Source organism: Diadema setosum, chromosome 22, assembly GCF_964275005.1.
Source record: "Diadema setosum chromosome 22, eeDiaSeto1, whole genome shotgun sequence".
Taxonomy (NCBI): domain Eukaryota; kingdom Metazoa; phylum Echinodermata; class Echinoidea; order Diadematoida; family Diadematidae; genus Diadema; species Diadema setosum.
Window position 1 is genome coordinate 16,772,754 of NC_092706.1, and position 19,610 is coordinate 16,792,363.

General features: G+C 37.5%; 1 protein-coding gene across 1 annotated transcript in view; it reads right to left on the minus strand.

Annotated features, from left to right (window-relative positions):
- LOC140245099 (ankyrin repeat and IBR domain-containing protein 1-like) overlaps positions 1-19,610 on the minus strand; it is a 91,114-nt gene that overhangs the window by 56,319 nt on the left and 15,185 nt on the right. Inside the window, exons 2-6 of the mRNA XM_072324697.1 lie at positions 19,336-19,582; positions 8,732-8,788; positions 5,829-5,954; positions 2,067-2,120; positions 1,068-1,185 (exon numbers count right to left, since the gene is read on the minus strand). Of these exons, the coding sequence (XP_072180798.1) occupies positions 1,068-1,185; positions 2,067-2,120; positions 5,829-5,954; positions 8,732-8,788; positions 19,336-19,582 (602 nt within the window). The remainder of the gene's footprint in view (positions 1-1,067; positions 1,186-2,066; positions 2,121-5,828; positions 5,955-8,731; positions 8,789-19,335; positions 19,583-19,610) is intronic.

Genomic DNA, 19,610 nt, shown 5'->3' on the forward strand with positions numbered 1-19,610 from the left:
TATTTGTAGCATAGATCACAATATGATTTCAACTCTATTATGCATTTTCATGTAGTGATTAGTGTGCCACTACAAGTAAAGTAGATGCATAGATGAGTCTACCTGTAGTGATACAACCAATATACCATACAGTGGACACTGAAAATGTTAGAGCGTAAACCTAAGCACTCCTGCCTCTCAGCACCCTAATTTCTTCAGAACTTATATCTAATATACACATATGAAACTCTATCAGGTGTGTTAAGAAAATTTCTGTTTAATCAAAATGCACACCCTATTATAAGGTAAAAAATAATGTGCACTTAAACTGTCAGTTAAGCCTGCATGCCAATTCAGTGGAGTACCTGATTACACTGGCAAGGACTACTGTACATACTTAGACTGACCAGCAGCACAGGCTGAAAGGGTCAGTTTGCAATAAAATAAGGCATTCTACATTCGTGTATAAATAGTTACACAGATACCAAGGTATTCAATGTATGCACTTTGATAAAGAAATCATTAAGAAGCCAAAAAGAGGGAGAATATCAGCAAAGTAGGAAGAGGACAAGAAATGATGGAGGGAAAAAAAAAATATATATATATATATATATTATTTTAGAGAGAGAAAGAGAGATAAAGGGGGAAGCAGGAGGTAGCTCACATCAGTGGGTGCACATTCATATTTGAGATTCACATTCACAGAAGGAATTGAACAAAGAGAGTAAAATATTCAGCATTTTAGTTAAATCACTACATCACGGCTTAATACATAGCATAGATAGAAGTGCATTTCAATGATAACTCACAAATATCAAACTTGCCCTGTTTCAAAGGACATTCTCAGCTTTTCTTTCCTGCTCCAACAGAATTCTTTCTAAGCCTCAACTGGTACTTATTTTTTTTTACCTCAATGCCCAGAGATGACATTCACTTACTATTTATGAGTAACATACACTGCTTTTGAAGTCATCATAAACATAAAAAACATGTAGCACCAATAGGTTCTGAAATACCCCCTTTTTGATGCAGTAAATATTTTCTACACAGGGTTATATATCTGTATTGTCCAGAAATAAGACACATACCATAGTTCCTCAAGAGTGCCTCAGCTGTAAAGAGGGGAACATGGAGCATATCTGCAGTCTCCACCACCAAGGCATCCTTAGCCTCCTGCAAGTCCTGTGGTTTAAGTCCTACAAAGCTCTGTGTAGCAAACAACATTTTTCAATCCTTCCAGTAATGTAGAGTTTATATCAGAACATGATTGCCTTTTGTCCATCAAAACCCTATAAATTTTATATGAAGCTTATATATGATTTTAATACAGCACTAAGCATATGTCAGCATGAGTTCAACTTCCAGTGAAAATTCAGTTAATTTGTTTTCTAAAAAGTCTCTGAGGTCTCAGGCCATCCAAATAGAAAGGAATAAAGCTCATTAGAAAAAAAAAAACTTTGAAAACTAACAAAGATTATCTTGTGATACTGAACATTCTGGTTTCTTTGCAACTGATTGACAAATTGCCCTCCATCGACGTAAATAAGCACTGAATTGATCAGTGTTATAGTAGTAGCCATGATAAAAAATCATGGGCGTACATACTCGAGCAGGATTCGAACCTACGACCTCCTGATCACCGGACAGGCGTCATCTCCATCATGGCTACTACTATAACACTGATCAATTCAGTGCTTATTTACGTCGATGGAGGGCAATTTGTCAATCAGTTGCAATGAAAACACCTCGACGGAAGAATTTTCATGAATTTGAATTCTGGTTTCTGTAAGTGAATTTCTCGTAACCCCTCTCTCATGATCATACCCAACAACTAAACAAAATATTTCACTACTCATTAAACATTGTGACATAATACTGAACAGTATGGTTTCTGCACATCAATTTTTTTTACCCTTCTCTTTGGTCCCATGATCCTTTGTAGCATGTTAAACCCTTAAGCCCCATGTGTGTTGCTTGGTAAAATGGCTGTACTTATCCCACATCTGGAAGTCATATCAAAGTCAAACCTGATGTTGTAAAATAAGCATTTTTACATAATGTATTTCTACTCTCCAATCACAGCATACCTCTTCATACGTTATTGCACTTAGATCTTCCACGGGTTCTTCATCACTGATTTGCTGCAGGAAGATAGATAGCAATGAATACAAAAATTAACAAAGCATGGCCACTATAAGCTATAAAGAAAGGTGAAATGTTGAAAGTATTTTATGCCATCATTTGATTCAAAGGTTATTCGAATATCAAGTAATAGGTTACTTTCTGGTTTGTTTGCATTTTGTGTACATTATCAAATCCAGAAATCCTGCAAATACTTATCAAACTCTGTGCACATGTACGAGCTATCTTCAAGCTTTCTACACTAAGTCTGGATGATAAGAAATTGAATTCAAATGACACACTATTCAAAGACATACTTCAAACATTTTCATACGTTCATAGGGTGTGTTCACAGGATAAATGAGTTCAGGGAAGCTACACAGGAACACAAGCTTAAAACTCCTCATTAGCACTAAATCCAGGTAATTATGTCCACAGGCTACGACAACACATGCCAACTTTGCAAATACACTGTAACTCACACACAAAAACAAAGCATCATCTCGCGCATACTACCTGAGCTCACAAAAAGTTCATGTGTCTTAGAGAGATATGATGCAGTTTGACAACCGCTGCAGCCACCATATACAAGACCATTTCCAGTGCTACGCAGAATGCCAAAATATTTCACATTTTAATAGCATCCACAGCAAAACAGACCGGCAGGGCTCCGACTTGACTAACACACAGTCGATAACCACAAAAACGACAGCAAAAAACAAAAAAAAAACAAAAACAAAACAAAAAAAAAACTCCCCCGCTCAAGTCATCGGGTCAGCACTGACCAGCATGATTTGCACAGTTTTTTTAACAAGTAAGTGTTTATATCATAATATCCCTCATGTACAGTTTCTTGCAATATGATTGTACACAGCACGAAAAGGGGGTAGTTTTATTAGCTATCTACAAGCAGCTGAATGTGGTGCAAAGACCTACTATCTGGCAAGGTATAGTACATTTGGGAATCCACAATCTGCTTGCAATCGTGATTCTGTGATCGATATCTAAATTTCTCACATTAGAATGTACGCAGTGCGTGTAGTAGCAATAAAATCTGTGGTGTGATGGCATGTGTGTGTGATCAATGCAATTCAGCTCAATTTACAAAGTGACTGCTTCGAGGAATTTCGTAAATTGCAGCAGAAATACAACATATCAGGAACGGTTTAGAAATTAGCTTAGGAAACTAAAACCGATTTTGAAGATGATCTGAAGCCTGAAGTTAATTTTTAGACCTACTTCTAGTCCTAGACCTCCTTATGTCGCAGTTCTATGCTGTAGCTCAGAGGAATCAACAACACACAGTGAATACTGTATTGTACGGTGACCTATTAAATACATAGCGGTGTCGTTTGCTATGCGCTGCATGCACTGCTGCACGGCCACGACCTTGATCTAATGTTAAGCCTACGTGTTTCCAAGAGGAAACCTTGTCATCACTCCAGTAAAATGCTCGTGAGGGATATAAAACAAATGTCTACTGCTTTCTTTTGAGTCATGGTAATACTATTTGCCGTCAGTGATTTCTCAACAGTGTCATGCCCCTCGACCTCGTCTCGGGGCATAGCACTGTTGAGAAATCACCTCGGAGCAAATAGTTTTAATACCATCCCCCTCTAAAGCAGTCGACATTTGCATATTAGCATCGAGCTAATCTTTTGATTTTGATTGTTTCTAAAAGGATACAAGAAAATTAATTCTCTTGCGATTTGGCTATTTCACAGTGTAGCAGCAGTCATTTACATCACTGGAACCAAGACAGTGGGTCACACACTGTGTGTTCCCTAGTTCAGCACTAGTACTAGTTTTGTGCCACATACCTTAACCGCATAACCCACATGCAACATCACTACTCAGCGCCTGGCCATACATTGTACCTTCTTGTTTTGGTTGCTGAGCAAGCCCAAAGCAGAGGGATGCTGAAATTCTAGGCCACCCATTCACCACCTTTTATTTCCCACCGATATCAAAGTCAAAAAGCAGCACAATATGCACTACATGATTTGTCTTTCTGTGAATCCATAATGTGTACAATTTTAATCATTAAGTGATACCCAGCTAGCGTATCACCTATTGTGTTTATATGGAATCTTACCCTTTTTTTATCTTCTTTCTTTCTGATGAATTTTGTGAGCAAAATATCTCAACAATGACATGACCAATTAACATGAAATTTTCATATCTCATGACATGAAAGTTTTCATGACGAATACATATCTGTGATTTCATCTAGGCGTCATTTTGTGATTTTCAGATATTGTCAATTGATCGATCATATCTTCATAACTAAATGTCATTTCCTTATCATTTTCGGTAGACATTAAATTCAAGTCATGGCTGATTGTTCTGCACCATGCTAATCACACAGGTCATCATGACGCGCGCATACGTGCACGTCAAAATTTTAAAATGCTCAAAATGACTTCCGACTGGTTTTCTATACGTTTCAGACAATTTTAAGCATTTCAAAAAATTCCACGTCCATCGCGCGTACAGCGCATAAGCAACATGAAAATGCACTGTTTCTGACTGATCTGGATTCCTGATACATCCAGTAGTAATATTCATTGATTTCCGATTGATTTTGATCAATAACAAAGCAATGCGCTTCCGTCAAAGTTCAAATTCCATGGGCCAGCTGCTGTTCCCACACACACAGACAGTCCGCGACCCAGGCTTAACCTTGCTGTCTCAAACATTGCATACCTGGGTATTTGGTGAGTTAGGCACACATTTCCCTATAAACCCTTTTGCAATTTGTCTGTAGATCTGAAATTATCAAATAGCGCAAGGCCACAGCAAATGAATAAGGCATTGGGCTGTATGCATAAAAGGTAGCAATTACTTGCAAGCAGTTGCTTCAAGCACAAGCACAGGCTTGTCAAGCAAAAGATCAAGTTCAAGCAATTGCTTAAATCCACATTCATAACCTTTTGCTTGTGCTTAAAATTATACCTTTTACTTGCCCCGCACAAGCAATTCCTTGTGTTTTCAACAAAAGGGATGTCACGCCTGTGCGAACACAAGAACAAAGGTGGGTATGATACGATTTATTTGAAAGGGCGTGTGTGTGCAGAAACATTTCCTGACGTAGCAGAAGAACTACAAAATGACACTCATAAATGCTCACACACAGACACACACACATACATAATGTACACACACGTAGGCCTACTGGCTGATTCCCATCACTTCCACAACAGCTGCTTATAGTACCCTGGATCTGCCAGGTCACAAGTGGAGGGTGGTCTCCTTGCTCTCCACAGATGTCAGACATCCTAGACCCATTTCTCATCTCATTTTGCATGTTAACCACTGGGTATTCCCCTTCTTGAGATAAAAAAGTTTCTCATACATCTCAGGAGAAATTTCTTTTATATTTATACCACTCCTGCACAACTTGGGTCTTTCTTTTATGAATATGATAATGATGCTTGAAAGCATATGTCCCAATTAAGCAAAAGCTCAAGCTCGTTTTACAGAGCTTGGAAAATCGTAAGCAATTGCTAGCAACAACAAGCAAAAGGTCCGTTTTATGCATACGCTTTTAAGCAATATGCTTGGTTTCTAAGCAATTGCTTGTTCTTATGCATACGTTTTAAAGCAAATGCTTGAAAGTAATTGCTCGCAGGCAGCAAGAAATTCCTTGTTTTTATGCATATAGATTCCAGCAAAAAGCTAGCACAAGCAATTGATAGTGTTATGCACACAGCCCATTGTCTCTTTACCGAGAAGACCATCTTTGACTCTAGGAGCTGGGCAATGTCCAGATATCGGTTTCTCTCTGCGCAGTCACATGGGGTTTCCTTGTCTCCATTCTCAACGAAAAGGCAGGCACCATTGTCCAGTAAGGCCTGCAATATCATGATTACACACACAAAAACATCAAAGAAGAAAATCCTCCTTGATAGGGTAAAAAATACATATTTTATTTATTGGTAGGAAGCCATTTCTCCATCAGTTTCTGTAAACACATGATCATGACAACACATATATTACCAACACTGACAAAACAGTGTACTATACAAAAACTAAAGGACACTTTTGAAGCCAGGTTTCTAATAATGGTCAGTAAAATGTATTCATTACGTTGCGGAATAAAGGAGAACGTCATTTTAAAACTAGAATTATCACTGAAGGTGATTAATACCCCCCCCCCCAGTGTCGCTTTATCGTATGTGATGTCATGAGGGCAATGACGTTAATACCAAGTTTGTGCACTTGTCAAATTGGAAACAGAATAATTTTAGTTTACTGTAAAATTAATTACAGAGTTGACACTGAGTTCCACAAGGTTTGGGTAAAAAGTGTGGTTACCATGGCAATGCATTGTCTGATACAAACACAAGGGACATTTTGCATAACTACACTTAAAGACCATCATACACACCAAATTTGACCTTCATAGCTTGAATGGTTTATTTTGATACAAAAATGAGTGGTTACCATGGCAACACATTTTCCTTAAACTAACACATTGGTGTCTTACAAAACTACACTTCTTGATCATGATACATACTAAATTTGACTTTAATTGCTTGAGTGATGGAAAAGTTATTCGATCTGCAAGGTTTTAGTAAAATTGTGGTTACCATGGCAATGGTTTGTGTGACAAACACAAAAATTATGTGTTCCACATCTATACCTCAGGGCCATAATGCCTACCAAATTTGGTTTCAATCACTTGAAAACTGTGGAAGAAGTTCACTCCACAGGATTTTTTTTTTTTAAATGCGGTAACCATGACAATGCATTGTCCGATACAAATACAAAGGACATTTTGCAAAACTACACTTAAAGAGCATCATACACACCAAATTTCACCTTCATAGATTAAATGGTTCAATTTGATAGAAAATGAGTGGTTACCATGGCAACACATTTTTCTTATATTAACACATTGGTGTCTCGCATAACTACACCTCCCGATCATCATACATACTAAATTTGACCTTAATTGCTTGAATGATGTGGAAGTTATTCAATCCACAAGGTTTTGGTAAAGTTATGGTTACCATGGCAACACTTTGTCCGACAAACACAAAAATTATGTGTTCCACATCTATGCCTCAAGGCCATAATGCCAACCAAATTTGATTTCAATTGCTTCAAAACTGTGGCAGTTGTTCACTCCACAAGATTTCGAAGAAAACATGCGGTTACCATGGCAACTCTTTGTCAAGTACAAACACGAGTGTCTTGCATAACTACACCTATAGATCATCACAGATAAAAATTTTGAAATTGATTATTGATTTTATTGATATCAAAATTGATTACTACATAACACCATAATTTGGGATATGATAGCACCCCAGGTTACAGTGTGCCGAATCACATAAACAAAACACTATCCTTGCCCAGCAGTACCCTTCCTCGAAGTAACACAGGATATTTTTGTCAGTGAATACACATATGTATGCAAGAGTGCAGCCTGAAGAAGCTCTCACGGGCTACAATACAGTGGTCACCACTTAATCAGAAGGGGTCACGAGACAAGTTTTTCTCACATTAAAGCAAAGCTCCCTCTTAATGAAGCCCAGTACATGGGCATCATCACACTAAACCACGCAGTTATTAAACTATTCTGGTCACCTGGTCGATGCAGGTCCATTCTTTGTTTGAATACGAGTGAAGTGACTAACCAACTGAGAAAGACGAAAGGTCATTTGTACCCATGAGTTATCTCCAAACTGGCTTATACTGAATTGCCCTACTGGACGTACAACATGCTAGGTAATGGCGATATGAGTACAGTGCACTCCCGTTATAGCAAAGACAGTTACAATTGTATAACGAAATTCCGGTTACAACAGAATAAAAATTCAGACTGCAACATTATTTACTCTATGTTTATTTATCGTTTATTTGTCCGGTTGTAACGAAATTTCGATATAACAAAAGAAAACTGCCAGTCCCGAGGACTTCATTATATAACAGGAGTCCACTGTAAACATGTGCAGAGTGTAGAGGGAAAAAATATGTTAGTTTCTTTGTCCTGGTTCGCCAACACTTAGCAATCTCATTTCTTTAAATATACAGTGCGTATAAAAAAAAAAAAAAAAAAAAAACGCAACAAGATTTGATTTCAAAATTGTGAAGATTGTGTTAACTTTACACCAAGGTGAGTAGGAACAGCTTAAAATAAGGTGCATTGATTCTTGCAGTGTCTAAACTTGGTCCCAAGTACAATTTGACCCATTGTCCAAAAAGAGTGATTACTCAGCCATTCATGACCTTGTAAGAATAAATAAGATATCATTGGAAAGAGGAGATATGTGGCTTTAAGATGTTGCTACTCACTTTGGTGTAAAGTTAACACAATCTTCACAAATTCGAAATTAAATCTTGTTGAGTTTTTTTGATATGCACTGTACAATCAGTTTGTCTAAATCCATGGAAAATTGTGTAATTTACTGCTTCTTTCTGTAACTTTGTGACATTGATAGACTTTATCTACAAAATAATTTATGTGCAAAAGGGGTACCATCACTCAGTGGCACAGACAAAAAAAGGCTAATTTCATTGCACCGTATCACACAGTTATCAAAAATGCATAGTTTTTAACACTTAATTTCCTTGTTGTACTCTACCGATATGAATGCAGGAAAGTACACACTGTAAATCATACCTCCACAAGAGACCTGTATCCTGCAGCTGCTGCATAGTGAAGAGCTGTGTAACCCTCCTGCAAAAGTCAAAAAGATGCATTGAAACAGTAAAATTGATGGCAAAATTGCAAATTGACAACATGTAGCAGTATTAATTCTAATGGATTTTAACATACAGTTCGACCTCGATTATCCGGCCCCCTTTTATCCGGAAATCTCTATTATCCGGACGCGTTCACGCAGTAAAGGACTTTTATTTTCATCCAAAAATTGAGAAAAAACAGTGACTTTCATGGATCTATTTCACTAATTTCATAAAATGTGCATGATAGGTTTCTCAATATCTAATGAGGTAAAACATGTATGATTTTCACATAAAGATATACTTTATTTTTGTGAAGAAGGGACTACAATTTTGCGCAGGCTAGCATAGATTACACCACCGTTGCGGGGTACGCTACCTGCCTAGCTGCCAGTGCACTGTGACGGCAGCTTGAATGGCACCTATATACAGTAACATTGTGTCTCCCATATCTGGCCATTTCGCTTATCCGGATGAGCACCAGTCCTGACATGGCCGGATAATCGAGGTCGAACTTTATATCTACACTGTAACATCTAATCTACAATGGTTTATTCAAATTATCACTGTGCTGACAATTAGATAAATCAAATGTGACCCTGCGACACAAAACCAACAAAAAGTCACCAGACATGGATTTTTAGTTAAGAGCAGATTCCGAAAGAGGAGACTTTAAGCTTTAAAATGATGTATAACTGAATTCAAATGGACTCTCCTAACCTAATACTGAATATTGGAAAGAAAAAAAAAAAACATGCACTCTGGAAAAGTGCGTACTGAGAGAAGAGGCTCTGAAGTATAGGGTTTATTCAAGCACATAATCTGACTGAGCCGTCCTCTGTTCAATGCATGGGACAAAAACAGGATGTAAAACTCCGTAGCAACAACAATGAAGGGATTGTGAGATTAAGCTGAAATTAAGCATACTCTAGTAACATATTCTATCCATGACTAATGCCAACTTACAAAACAGTAACATCATCCTTTCAAAAGTTATTAGTCTTGTAAGTGAAGAGTTTGTGAAGGGTTTTTCAGAGATGAAAAGGGGACTCATAAGACACACCTAATCAAACTATTCTAGCAATAAAAGTGTTCTAGAAAAACTGCTAAAAACACAATTTCCCATTCCAATAATGACTCCAAACTTCACAACAATGCAGAAGAAGAATTACTCTTCCAGAAAATATGAAAAATTCCAGACTGACTAGGTTGACCCGTTTCACCTATTTTGTATGCTCACACAAAATATAAAGTGCCCAAAAGTACACAAAATATAATGGTCACAAATTGTATCTATTGGAATTACCTATATATGCATACCAACCAAGGTTTGATTGGTACATGACTTACATAGGACATCACATAACATTTTACAATATCTAAGTAACATGATTGCACCAGATAAATCAAAAGATGTAAGTATGAACTGCAAAAAAAAAGGTAAATAATCATCAATGAAAGTCCATCAACTTTGTGTGAAACTGTAAACAATAAGTGAGACATTGTGTACAATGTACATACAAATATGAATATTACTGCACAATCCCAGAGTTGCATGTAGCAGATAAGATACCTACATTACAGAGTATGATAATTCTTATACAGTGCTCAGCGCTAAATCTGGAGGGGTCAAGAGATAAGTTTTGCTCCCGTTTAAGCGGTGGCTGATATTGGCCAGTGCAAACCACACAACATGAAGCCCAGTATGTGGGCATTACACAAAACCATGCACAGTTATCAAACCGCCAATAACCACAGCAACGAGTACACATGCGCTACGACACATAGACACAAAACAGTGAAAAGAAAAGACACAGCAGTCTCACAATTTTGGCAAATGCATCATCTCGACAAACCTTCATTCATTATTTATCCACAAAATAACCCTTTTTTAGAGTTCAAAGGACATAAAGTCATGATGCCTTCCCTATTAATGCAACGAAAGAAGCAGCTAACTTCCACACACACTGTTTTAACATGTTAAAAACATGCACATTAAGACAACACTGATGTGACGATCATACAAACACATTTTTCTCATACATTTATTCATACTCAATTGTTATACTGTCACATACAAACACACGCACAGCATGCATACATGTACTACACAAACAAGGAGAGTACGGTCCAGACGCGTGCGGGGAAGGGGACTCTCCTTATCGTACAGTGTCCCATGATAGAAACTGACGACACTCGATAAGATGACCACCTCTGCGCTACGTCTCATTGCCTAACAGCAAATGTTTAGATTACAGTCGGCATAATCTATCTGGAACTGGTTAGAAAATAATCCTTCTGGTAAGGAAATGAAATCCTTGCATTTATTTCTAAGGATTTACTTATTATTCTGAGACATAAATGACGAACAATGGAAGTGTTTCAGCCAGATTTGTCCCGATAAAGCGGTTCATGGTTCTGATTAAGCAGTGGAAATATTTGTAACATCAAGTTTTGTTGCACTTAAGTGGGGTTCCCGCTAAAGCGGTTCCTGATTAACGGGTGAGCACTGTATCAAATAAGCATCTACATATACAGTGAAACCCCGTTATAACGAGTTCGGTTATAACGAGGAACCGCTTATAACGAGGTGATCGCGTCGGTCCCGTTTTCCTTTGCGTGTAAACCTATGGCAGAACGAACCGGTTATAACGAGTTCGGTTATAACGAGATTCCGGTTATAACGAGGACTTTTTCGGCGCATCATGATAAAGAAAAACATAAGAAATTTGATCGGATATAACGAGGTACCATTTCTTGACTTGCCGCTTTTCAAACACGAGACAAATGAAACATTGAAAATCGAATTCACGCTATCCATGTCTTTTTCACGTTTTGCAGAGAACGGTTCCTTCCATGTTTTCTTCTAAACCACGCAAAAAAACAACACATTAATGCCATTCGATGTTCCTACTAAATTATTAAACATAATCACTCGATTTTCTTTTTCGCGAGATCACACGCGTGCGTAATGTTATAGGTCAGACCACAGCGCAACAAGAGAAAAAAGATAACGCACTCAAAAACTTTTCATGTAGCGACACTCGTGGCAAATATGGAAATTGGAATGCGTGTTCAACTCAACATTATATCCTTTCCATTTGTAGTCCCGACTTCAGTTCTTTTGCTGGTTAGCAAATACGAGTGTATAATTATAGCCGAAATAATTAATGAAATCGCGATCTCGCCTGGTGACAGTAGCATAAAAATAGTTGAATAACGCAATCCTGTCGCAATTTTTTTAAGAGCGGATGGATACAATGCGAAGGGATTTTCGGCAGATGATAAAGAACGCATCTTTAATCCTTTCGGGCGCAACGATAATACATTGTATGAGATTACAGCCGAAATGATTCATGAAGTCATCGCATTCCCGCTGGGCACCAACAGCGTAAAATAACCTCGCAAGTTACGGTAAACGACGCACGAATGTTACTCTGAAATCATCGCGATCTCGCCGGATGACAGTAGCGTAAAAATATAGTTGAATAAAGCATGTTTAGCTACTTACTCGGTGTTCAGAAGAAGAAACAAACGTATTTAACAATTTGAATAGATCTGGGTTTGTTCATTATCACAATTTTAACAACGCATTTCCCAATTAAGATTAAACAATCTTTCTTTCAAAATGGTCTGCGAGTAACAGATTTGCGTAAAAAGGATCACAACCTTCTAAATTCAATCCTGTCGCTTATTTTTCAAGAACGGATGTACAAAACGCTAAGAGATTTTCGGAAGAAAATGAACAACGCAGCTTTAATCCCTTCGGGTGCAACGAACATACATTATACAAGATTACAGCCGAAATGATTCATGAAATCATCGCATTCCCGCTGGGCACCAACAGCGTAAAAATACCCCGCAAGTTACGCTCAACGACGCACGAATGTTACTCTGAAATCATCGCGATCTCGCCAGTTGACAGTAACGTAAAAATAGTTGAATAACGCATGTTAAGCTACTTAGTCGTTGTTCAGAAAAAGAAACAAACGCATTTAACAATTTAAATAGATCTGGGTTTGTTCATTATCACAATTTTAATAACGCATTTCACAATGAAGATTTTCTTTCTTTCAGAATGGTCTATGAGGAACAGATCTGCGTAAAAAGGATCACAACCTTCTAAATTCAATCCTGTCGCTTATTTTTCAAGAACGGATGTACAAAACGCTAAGAGATTTTCGGAAGAAAATAAACAACGCATTTTAATCCTTTCGGGCGCAACGATCATACATTGTATAAGAATACAGCCGAAATGATTCATGAAATTATCGCATTCCCGCTTGACACCAACAGCGTAAAAATACCTCGCAAGTTACGGTAAACAACGCATTTTATACAATGTGATTTTAATATAATATAGGCCTACACTTCTCAAGAACATAACGTGCACTATTATGCGAAGAGATTTTCGGAAGAAAAATAAAGAATTAACCTATTTCAACCCCGACTTTTTCGCCTAATTCACAAATAATTTCCCTTTATTCTCTCGATAATAATGATACATAATTGTGTAATAACAACGCAAAGGATGTTCTTAACTTTCATTGTTGGGTATATTATGACGTCGTGCTTAGGTTTTTCTTTGTTTTTGATGCGTACGGTTATAACGAGGTACCGGTTATAACGAGGTAATATCGCCGGTCCCACGGACCTCGTTATAACGGGGTTTCACTGTAATACATTATTTTGCAGTCCATTAGAATCAGGAGTTCTAGAAGTCATGAATCCAGGTTTCCCACATGGAAAACAAAAAACTCAAAATAAAATGCTTTTGAAAATGTTACATGTTAATTCCATTTAATACTCATATTAAATGGGCAATTCCGCGGTTAGTAACGTTACATTTGAACAAATTTAGATATTTGTTTTTATCACTAAATTACCATTTATTCATTTCAAGTCAAAATTATGTCAAAAACATGTTCATCCTTCCCAGGTTTATGATACAGAAAAGAATGAACACAATCCAAGAAATATTAGAATTGCTATAGCAACTTAAAGGGCTGGTTAGTAACGTTATGAAAAAAGGACATGACAAAAAAATCAATGTCTTGTAACAAAAAGTGTGCAAAAGTTCAAGTTACTTCAAACAAAGTGTTGCATTAATTTCAATTATTGCATCATGACAAATGTTCATGCAAATTTTTTTAACAGTTTGACCGATAATTTTTTAGCTAGACCCCAAAAGCATGGTTAGTAACGTTACAGTTAGTAACGTTACATTTGTCCGGAGTAATTCCGCAGGTCATTTCACCCTTTTGTAATTGACAAAATGTCACATGACTTCTGGAGTATTTAAATGTATTCATCTTTTACCCTTTAGCAAAACTTTGAGGAAAAAATTTCAAAGGAACCCACTGTAATTTGCATTTAAGTGAATTTCAGCGTCCCCAGTCCCACATGTACATTTTAAATGATGGTTTTAGATCTCGCAAAATCAATATATACGAAAAATAAAATCTACTGAATTTGAAAGACCCTAATGATTGGTGAACATCCATGGCATTAGTTGATACCTAGATCAAAGGGTAAGATAAAGAGGCACATTTCTTTTATCCATGTCATGTCCACCTAACTGCGGAATTGCCCAAATGACTTTTTCTCTGAAACACAATATCACACACACACACACAAACACACACACACACACAAACATACCAACAGAGACAAACATAATTATGTACATATACATACACACAAGCACACACACATACAAAATACATACCTAGAAACATGTATTTGAATTTTAGGTTGGTGATACTGTAACATCAAAATATGAACACATATAGGACCTCTGTACACAGGGCAAATATGACGACAGACATTACATTCTGAATTATAACATCAGTAAATAATGAAAGATAATGAGAATTTGATGACACTACTTTAAAGCAGGTTAATACAGTTCTACTATACAGATATTAGTAAGCTTTACAATGTAGATCTGTGACGCAAACACTAAGACAACGCTAATTCAAGGTAAAACTAGAAATGTCGCTACGGCGACTGGTGTGTGCCTCCGCCATAATGCATGATTCTCCTAATAGGTCTATAGTACAATGTCTTGACAATGTGTGATGACAGTTTCACACAATTGGCAAAATGTTAAAATGACAGGTTTGCCACAAATGTGCTGAATGTTCACTTTCATAGAACTAGGTTCAATTGGATAAATGATTAAAACGTCAGAGTGCAGGTATTTGGGGGAACTGATGATTTTCACTTGACTTTTGACCCTTTTACAAGTTTATGCATTGAGTAATTTTCAAGGTATTGAGAAAAAGTATAATTTCAGTATCAAATGGTAAAATAGTATTATCGAAACCTGGCCTTTGACCTTTGACCCCACAGTTCCAAAGAGAATCACTGTTAGGTAGAACATGCATAATATGTAAGTTTCATGACAATACCTTGAGTTACTTTTGAGATATGGAGGAAAAAGTGCAATTTAGCACTTTCACTTGACCTTTGACCTTTTGACCTTTGACCTTTTGGCAAGAAACTTCCCACAGAATATATATTGGGTTATACATGCATACATCAAGTTTTAAAAAAGTCCTTCAGGCATTGCATAAATATAAGGAAAGTAGTTATATTTTGAGGAGTTGACCTTCACCTTTGACCCCCTGACCTTTGACAAATGACCCCCAACATCCCTAGATAATCACTGCCCATCGGTACAAGCATATATACTAAGTTCCATGAAGATACCTCAAACCATTTGCGAGATATGGACAAAAGCATGAAATTTCACTTTTTTTTTTCACAAAATAACCTGTGACCTTCGACCTTTGACCCTGTGACCCTAAAATCCACACAAAGTATCATCCCCCAAGGATATACCCTCATACCATGTTTGATGCAAAACCACCACACGGTTCTTGAGATATCGACAAAAACAAAACGGGACGGACGGACGTACGTACGGACGTACGTACGGATGTACGGACGGACGGACGGACGGACGACCCGAAAATATAATGCCTCCGGCCACTTCGTTGGCGGAGGCATAAAAACAGTGCACTGCACATGCACAAGACAGCTGTTTCCCTTGTCCAACCCCAGAGGCCGTGTCATCTTCACATTCATGTAGGAAATCTAAAGCTCACTAATGCCTTCCAACAAGACATCTAGGTACTCTCTTTGTATCACCTGTACACTCTTGAAAGTTCATTCGTTCATTCATTCATTTATTTTTTCCATTTCCAACAGATATTTTACAGAAATTGAATACATAAATTACATCACAATACATAATAAAAGATAAGTTTACAGAATATTTTGAATATGGAAATGATGGAAATGCTGGAAATGGGAAGGAATGCTAAAAAGCAGTGCTTGTAGGGTGCTTTCCCCCCACATGTAATACAACAAATTATAGGATCTACTGTACATGTACTATTTGTAGGACAATTACCCCCTGGGTAAATAAACAGGAATTTTTTCTTCAAATTATTCTTAAAAGAACTTAAAACGTGAGGATGCCTTTAAAGTAGATCACAGAGGTTAATCCAGTATTTAGGTCCAGCAAATGTAAATATTTGTACATTGTGTAAAAATAGTCCTATAGTTATTAAAAGGCAGATGAAATTTAGTGATGAGTCAGGTATTTATGGAAGGAGCGGTTTCTTGCAAACATACTGGTGAAAACGGATGGAAATAAATCATTACTTACTTTGTACATAATCGGCCAAGATGATAATAATAAAGACTGGTTATCTTCAAAATTTTGTTTTCTGAAAGCAAAACATCGGTGTCAGATCTCCAAGATGCGTGGCAAATTATTCGAAGGGCATTTTTTTCTGGAGATGGGACAGTCTGTCGAGATAAGTGGGATAAGTGTTCCCCCAAGCTATGATACCATAATTAAGATAAGGTAAATCTAGATTCGAGAATTTGTCAAGACTGACAAATTAGGTGATCCGATATTTAAATGATTTCTGAGATTCTCAACGAAGAAAAGGGAATCAAACCTGTTGTGACTACAGATTTAAAAGGGAAAGGGCATGTTTTGACCTTTGACCCCACATTGCACACCCAAGATTGCATCTGAGCAAAAAGTTGTTAATTTATGAAACGATTCATGCAACATGGTCTATACGTGTGCAAAATATGGCAAAGATAGCACAAGTATTTACCAAGATACAGGACGAAACATTTATGACCTTTGACCCTTATTTACCTACAAAAGATGGTGTCTGGTGAATTGTTATTTTATGAAATGATGTACGTGGCATGGACTAAGCATATTTGCAAAATGCACTGAAGGATTAATTAGCTACTGCTTGATAAGACAGTCACATGAGTCATTTTTCTTTTCCAGAAAAAAACAAGGAAAAGTAGAAATTATGCGGTGGGTAATATATGTCCCCGCCGGAAGTAGCATTTTGTAACAAAATGTGCAATATAGGTGAAAAATCAAGGTCAAAGTTCAAAGAAGTCAAAGGTCAAAATTCTGTGTAGAAGTTTTGAAGCCCTCACCTAGTGCCATCACATAAAGCAAACGGAATTGAAATCGGGTTAGAAATGGCGAAGGAGTAGCATTTTGTAGCAAAATGTACAATACAGGTCAAAAATCAAGGTCAAGGGTCAAAGAAGTCAAAGGTCAAAATTCTGTGAAGAAGTTTTGAAGCCCTCACCTAGTGCTATCACATAAATCAAACGGAATTGAAATCGGGTTAGAAATGGCGAAGGAGTAGCATTTTGTAGCAAAATGTACAATACAGGTCAAAAATCAAGGTCAAAGGTCAAAGAAGTCAAAGGTCAAAATTCTGTGTAGAAGTTTTGAAGCCCTCACCTAGTGCCATCACTTAAAGCAAAGGGAATCGAAATCGGGTTAGAAATGGCGGAGTAGCATTTTGTAGCCAATGTACAATATAGGTCAAAAATCAAGGTCAAAGGTCAAAGAAGTCAAAGGTCAAAATTCTGTGTAGCAGTTTCGAAGCCCTTACCTAGTGCCATCACATAAAGCAAACAGAATCGAAATCGGGTTAGAAATGGCGAAGGAGTAGCATTTTGAAGCAAAATGTACAATATAGGTCAAAGGTCAAGGTCAAAGGTCACAACTGAAATTCTGTGTAGAAGTTTCAAAACTCCCATGTAGTGCTATCATATAGAGCAAACAGAATCAATATCGGCTCATAAATGACAGAGAAGTAGCAAATTGAACATTTTGATCACACACGGACGCACAGACAGACGGACGGACGGACAGACGGACGGACACACAGACACACACACGTACAGAGCCCGTATCATAGTCCCCTGCTGGAACTCGTTCGGCGGGGACAAAAAAAAAAAAAAAATATAGCCGGCTAAAATCTCTAAAAAGCGGTAGTCTACCGCCAAAATCGATAGAGTTGGCAAGTATGCAATTGCAATGCGCCAAGCATCAGGCCCGGTACGGTATATATGCTCAAACAAACAACAAATGCTCAAACACTGGGGGAGTTAGCACACTCCAAACTAGAAATCACTGAAGGTGATTAATACCCCCACTCCTGCAACCCAGATTCCTATGAAAAAGAACTGAGCCAAAGTTTGATTGTGTGTGTGTGTGTGTGTGTGTGTGTAGTACTTTGTGAGTTTGACTGCTTCAATTGTGGAAGTAGTTCACTCCACAAGATTTTCAAGAAAATATACTGTTACCATGACAATGCTTTGTCGGGTACAAACACAAATTGTGTCAAGCATAACTATACCTGTAGATCATTATACATACCAAATTTGAAATAAATTGCTTAAACACTGTGGAAGTAGTTTACTTCACAAGGTTTGGGGAAAATTGTGGTTACCATGGCAACGCTTCCTCCGACAAACACAAAAATCATGACTTGCACATCTACACCTCAATGTTATCATGCAACCCAAGTTTCATCAAAATTGCTTCAAAACTGTTAGTCCCGAGTTCACGACGCAAGATTTGCAACAGACCGCCCGACTGACCACACCTGATTCCTATATACCCCCATATACACTTTGTGCATGCAGGGGTATAAATATCATTCTAACTTTTATTCAAAAATATTGTTACCATGGCAACATAGTGTGTAATGACAGTAAAAGATGAAGTTTGCATTTAAACTTCATATCATTGTGGTCACATATGCCAAATTTCAAGTCATATGTTGAAAAACTGAGACAGTTAGCTAAATCTACAATATATCTGGTATGAGTTAACATAAAATATGCTATTACCATGGCAACAAATTGTTCAACAATGATGAAAGATAAAGTCTGCACATCTATTTAATATTCTGGTTACATGTGCCAAATTTCAAGCCAAATGCTCAAAAACTGACATAGCTTAATTCACAATATTTGTGTATGCTTTACATTGAAAAATGTGGTTACGATGGCAACACACTGTTCAGCATTACTGAAAGCTTTGTTTTGCACATCTGAAATTTATAGTGGTACAATGTGCCAAACCTCCTGTAAAATGCTAAATAATTGAGGGAGTTCGCTAAATCCACTGGTAATTTGGAATATTTGTTCATAAAACGAACATCAAGGATTACACACATGTGCAATACTCACATCATCAGCAGCATTGATGTCAATCTTTTCCCGCTCCCCATTGCCAATGGATACCCCCTGCCAGGCTAGTATAAGGCGTAGACACTCTGCTCGCTTCTTCTCTGGTGGCTGTGAGTAATAGTACTGTGAGTAACTATAGGTGGACGAAGGGGGGCGTGGCACCTCTGACATGCAAAGGCAGTGAAGAGAGGTCTGGTTGTTGACATTGCGTTTTATCGGGTTGCCACTGTGCTTCAGGAGAAAGAGTCTGGTGTAGCAGAAGCAAAATAAAGGAT